The sequence below is a fragment of the Aplysia californica genome, unplaced genomic scaffold (genome assembly GCF_000002075.1).
Source record: "Aplysia californica isolate F4 #8 unplaced genomic scaffold, AplCal3.0 scaffold00637, whole genome shotgun sequence".
In the NCBI taxonomy this organism is placed as follows: domain Eukaryota; kingdom Metazoa; phylum Mollusca; class Gastropoda; order Aplysiida; family Aplysiidae; genus Aplysia; species Aplysia californica.
The window spans coordinates 348,933-354,365 of NW_004797907.1; the positions used below are offsets into that span (position 1 = coordinate 348,933).

The 5,433-nt window shown below is 37.3% G+C and overlaps 1 protein-coding gene across 1 annotated transcript; it reads left to right on the forward strand.

Annotated features, from left to right (window-relative positions):
• Positions 1–1,866: 1,866 nt before the first annotated feature.
• LOC106013060 (urease accessory protein UreE-like) lies at positions 1,867–4,449 on the forward strand. Its single transcript, XM_013087779.1, has 3 exons — positions 1,867–1,873; positions 2,986–3,034; positions 4,077–4,449. Exons 1-3 carry the CDS (start codon positions 1,867–1,869, stop codon positions 4,447–4,449), a joined length of 429 nt encoding a protein of 142 aa, XP_012943233.1.
• Positions 4,450–5,433: the final 984 nt, after the last annotated feature.

Below are 5,433 nucleotides of genomic sequence, written 5' to 3' on the forward strand. Positions count from 1 at the left end.
CCGCCCAAAAAGAGAAAGTTGGCTAAACATATAGCACAATACTCTACACGAAATAAACAACAATAACAAAAAGAAGAACAAACAGGGACATAAATTGATAAAACAGAAAATTGATTTCATGTATTACTATAAGATAGGTATAGTTTTCAATCGAAAAGAAGACTCAGCGAGTGAGCTTTAAAATGATATAATAATCATCATCATCATCATCATCATTATTATTATAATAATAAAAGCATTCGTGTAACGCATAGCTCCGCTCAACAGCAGGGTTTGCGCTTCACAACAGTATTACCCCAGCAGACCATACAACACTCAGACACATTGTCAGAATCCAGAAATCAAAAAGTTGACGAACGCCTTATTCTACCGTGTTATTATTATGAATATTGTATTCAGTTAGAAATAATTTTGCGTGCATTCGTTCTCCTTAGAACAGGCGAACTGGTTAATAAATGAGTATCATTCAATACATTACAAGCTTAGAGCTTAGAAATAAATGGTATGTAAGGTGGTCTCCGTTGATATGGAAACAACTGGTCGATTTTAAGCACATGGTGGCTATGGCTGTTTTGAGATAATCGAAGGTAAAGTTTTTTTCCTTTCGTTCAGTTTCTTTAAAAGACAAGGAGAGTTTTCTCTATAACCAAACAACTATACACACCGATGAAACCAAACTTTAAAAGACAAGGAGAGTTTTCTCTATAACCAAACAACTATACACACCGATGAAACCAAACTTTAAAAGACAAGGAGAGTTTTCTCTATAACCAAACAAATATACACACCAATGAACCAAACTTTAAAAGACAAGGAGAGTTTTCTCTATAACCAAACAAATATACACACCAATGAAACCAAACTTTAAAAGACAAGGAAAGTTTTCTCTATAACCAAACAAATATACACACCAATGAAACCAAACTTTAAAACACAAGGAGAGTTTTCTCTATAACCAAACAAATATACACACCAATGAACCAAACTTTAAAAGACAAGGAGAGTTTTCTCTATAACCAAACAAATATACACATCAATGAAACCAAACTTTAAAAGACAAGGAGAGTTTTCTCTATAACCAAACAACTATACACACCAATGAACCAAACTTTAAAATACAAGGAGAGTTTTCTCTATAACCAAACAAATATACACACTAATGAAACCAAACTTTAAAATACAAGGAGAGTTTTCTCTATAACCAAACAAGTATACACACCAATGAACCAAACTTTAAAAGACAAGGAGAGTTTTCTCTATAACCAAACAAATATACACACCAATGAACCAAACTTTAAAATACAAGGAGAGTTTTCTCTATAACCAAACAAATATACACACCAACGAAACCAAACTTCTCTTAGGGCAGTGCCCACTTTTGGTGTAGGTCAAAATTTCAGTAAACCCCCGAAATCTGGGTTAGCCCGCTTGTCCTTAAAAGCAACCAATTTTCAGCTGCATAGGAAAATGTAAACAAAATCAAAACTTCAATGTGCACAGTTCAGAATTCTCTGTAGCATTCTGATTAACAACGCGTCAACGTGTAATCCGAATCAAAATGACAATAATATTTATTTTACAAAATACACTCCTTAGAAATATTCGTACGTCGTGTTTTACTATCGTATCCATACAACGTGGGGAACTATGTGTCACCACTTTCCAAAGAGGAAATTTACTCGTTAATCCGATTCGCCCTCTTTGCATAGCAGTCTGTCAAAATGATTTTTTGAGAAATATTGAAAGTTTCAAAGAGTTTTCGTACTAGAAGTATTCTAAAATGTGAAGAATACAACCCCGGTGTACAAAATGACCCCAGGGCATACAGATAGGGCTTAAGCACGCTAACGAAATAGGGAGACAAAGATGAAAAGTAACTGGAGTGAACTAATTTGAGGTGAAATACTAATGGTCAGTGTATTGTTTACCTAACCCTCCTATATAAACATGAAGTTCAGAATATAATCCTTACTTTTTAACCTTTGAAGATTGAAGTAAAGATTCAACACACAGTTGAGCTTCTGTTCACATTTTGTACTCTTGTAACATGGAGATTTCGGACTATTGGGCAAAATGTTATAGTTTTTTCACTTCCATCCATTAAATACCTGTCTATAAACGACCAACCAAAGATGCTTCAATCATTAGTACGTAAGCATTGCATATTCACTCTCGATTTATTTGAATGTGGTGTATTATCTAATCAATATAGATCTGTTATATAGTTTATAATCCAACATCTTTTCGCTAAACGTGCGAGCAATATTCCTTTTATCAAGAGGCAAGTAATCACAAGGCAAAGGAATTTCTTTCTGGGAACCACTTCTGTCTGACATTATCACTTGGTAAAATCTGAACTACATCACTGGTGCAATATTGCAACCCACGTGTGTTTACACGAGTTTGTATATCACATCTTACGATTCTGGCTCAAGTGGGGCACAAACGTACGTACACTTGTAGTGATATACTGTCAATATTTATTCATACAACGACAAAGTTTGTGTTATTTAGGGCAATGCGGGTTTGTACCTTTACTGCCATAGCGTACAATGGAGAGTGGAATACAAACTAACAAAAATATGATACAATTTATGTAAGCTCTCAAGGGCTGTAATCTAAATTCAGTTCTTTGCTTGCACTTTGTGGGCGGTTGGCGGGGGGGGGGGGGGGGGCCCCGGGCCGAATTGCCTGCTCCTTATTCCATAATATCTAAAAACTATCGGCCCTATTGGCTCCCCCCTTCTTCTTTGTATTTGTGACTCTCTTGTTGCACGTCTTCTAATCTTCGACACTGATGTGATTTTATAGTGTTGCAAGTGCCGTAGAAACTCTTACTAAAACCAACCTAAGCATTCAGGGTGAACAGCTTGAACTAACAAGACCTGTGCGGGTACACTAAGACTTGTCGTAGAACAAACTAATTAAGAACAATAACACGGCGACTATGACCTTTTTCTTTTAGCACGAATATTTTGTAAACAGATCTTTTGAAAGCGGTCGGAGATACTCCTGGTCAGGTGACCGTGCGAGCGTAAGTAGGTGTGGTCGAAAAGCGTTCTTTGGTCCCCCGTTGTCTCGTCGACTAAACTGAACTTCGTGGAACGCACAACAGCATACCATCTACTTTTATGTAGGTACTTTTTTTTTCGAAATTGACAATGCTCCCTTCCAGTTCAACAACACTTTAAGTCTCACAAACAATGACAATTGCTGTACTATAGGAGACTTGAGACCTGAGATGGGAGGATTCCACACGTGCAGATTTTTCGAGACAAGGATATATAAGCGAAGAGTCTCATGGTCAACATCATCAGTACTACCAGCGCTGGCCTTATCAACATTTGATCGAGCAGGAGCTGAAACTGGTAAGATCTAATTTGACGTTAATTAACAAATTATGGAAACTCATGAAGTTTGAAATATTGGATAGTTGCGTACTATAATAAACGTGGGCGCATTGTAATACAGTAAGGGTTATATTAATGAAGAACTGAAGGTCAATAAAATTTTAAAATATTATTTTGGAAACACAAAGGGCCATTTAAAATAGATAATCCAATAGTCTTTAAAAATGTCAAATGTGTTCTATCTTTTGAGTTAAACACGTTTTTGTTTTCCCTTTGACTTAGTTCCAAACACGTTTGTATTGTGAATATTCTACGCTGATATGAATAAGAACAGGATTGTATCACCCTCATGTGTGACAATATTAAAAAGTACAGAGAATATTACATCTAAGTTAAATTACATTTATATTCATTTCACGGGTATCAGTTAATGCTCTATGCAAAAATAACTAGATTATAAGTAACAGACCTGAGAATGCTGTCCGAAGCCTAGTGATTAGGTTATTAGACCCCTTATCATGAGGTTACAGGTTCGAATGTTCCACGTCCTGCTCGCTCGGACGATACTATTTCAAGACATTTCCCACTTGACTATTTCCTCTATACGAGTACAGTTTAATTTCCAGCCAAGGAGTGCTATCTATAAGGCGCATTTTTCAACCAGCTAGATGCGGATGTTAAGGTTGTGATAAATATCATATTTACTATTCCTTTTTTTCCTCACAGATCGTACATTCCACCCAGACCAAACCACAAGTCTGTCACTATGTTGTCGAGTGCTGGAAGTCGTGTGTGTAACATGCTGCTGGCGCTGATGCTCCTATCGGTTTGTCTCCAGTCCTGTCAAGCCGGAAAGCACAACTACCACGAACACGAGCACCACGTCAAGGCCCACCACAGCCACAGCCACAGCCACAGCCACAAACACAGCCACGATCATCATCACTACAAAGACAGCAGCAGCAGCAGCAGCAGCAGCAGCGGTAGTCTGGACTCCCTGCTCTTACTGTTGCCCTTCCTTATGCAAATGATGGGAGGAGGAGCCGCCGCCCCCGCCCCCGCTGCAGCCGCCGCCCCTGCCCCCGCCCCACCAGGATAACTGGCCTGAACTTGGTCCTCGGGGAAAGGATCCCAAACAAGGATATTCAGATATTTATGTAACTGTATCTTTTTCAAAGGCTACGCTGAAAGTAAAATTAATAAAACAAATTGTGGGATCTATCACTTTTGTTTGTTCTTTTCTTTTAATTTGCATACAATGACAATGACAATGACAATGACAATAACAATCTTTATTCAACTCACAGGGAGAAATTTGTCTTGGTCGTTAACAATGGCAGTAGATGTTACGAATGTTAGGTGCACTCACGCATACACACAACAAGACAGGACATTAGTAAATACAGGACAACCCGCTCCGTAAAACATTCTCTCTCTCTCTCTCTCTCTCTCTCTCTCTCTCTCTCTCTCTCTCTCTCTTTCTGTCTTTCTCTATATCTCCCCTCCCCCCTCTCTCTGTTTCATGTGTAGTACTGTGTGTTCAGTAACATCACTGCAGTTGATACGAATGAATTTCTATAATTATCTGTCTATTCTTGCTTTTTTAAAAAAATGTATCGTTTACTGCGGGTCGATAATTGAAATTCCTATCAATGGGTGGCTATGGTCACTAAGCATTAATTTCGCCTTTTTAGAATGTTTGTCTTGTGCAGATATTCAAAGTTACTTAGTCCTCTACCTATTGTTCTTGATGATATACAGTTAAATGCTCATAAGATAAATGCCTCATTCATTTTTGGCTGGTTTGGAAATTTTGGCTCTGAAATATGGTCAATAATATTGTTCATAATAAAGAGCTTTTTTCTTATTTTCTGAAAATGGCTAAAAATGACTTAGGTAGTAATTGTCTGAGGAGCGTGACAATATGGATTTATATTGTATTAATGTCATATGACATCTATCTATCTATCTATCTATCTATCTATCTATCTATCTATCTATCTATCTATCTATCTATCTATCTATCTATCTATCTATCCATCTATCTATCTATCTATCTATCTATCTATCTATCTATCTATCT

Excerpts from the sequence above, each read along its gene's own strand:
- LOC106013060 (XM_013087779.1), top strand. Across the intron at positions 3,035-4,076 it reads GGTCAGGTGACCGTGCGAGC|ATCGTACATTCCACCCAGAC; the intron begins GTAAGTAGGTGT and ends TTTTCCTCACAG.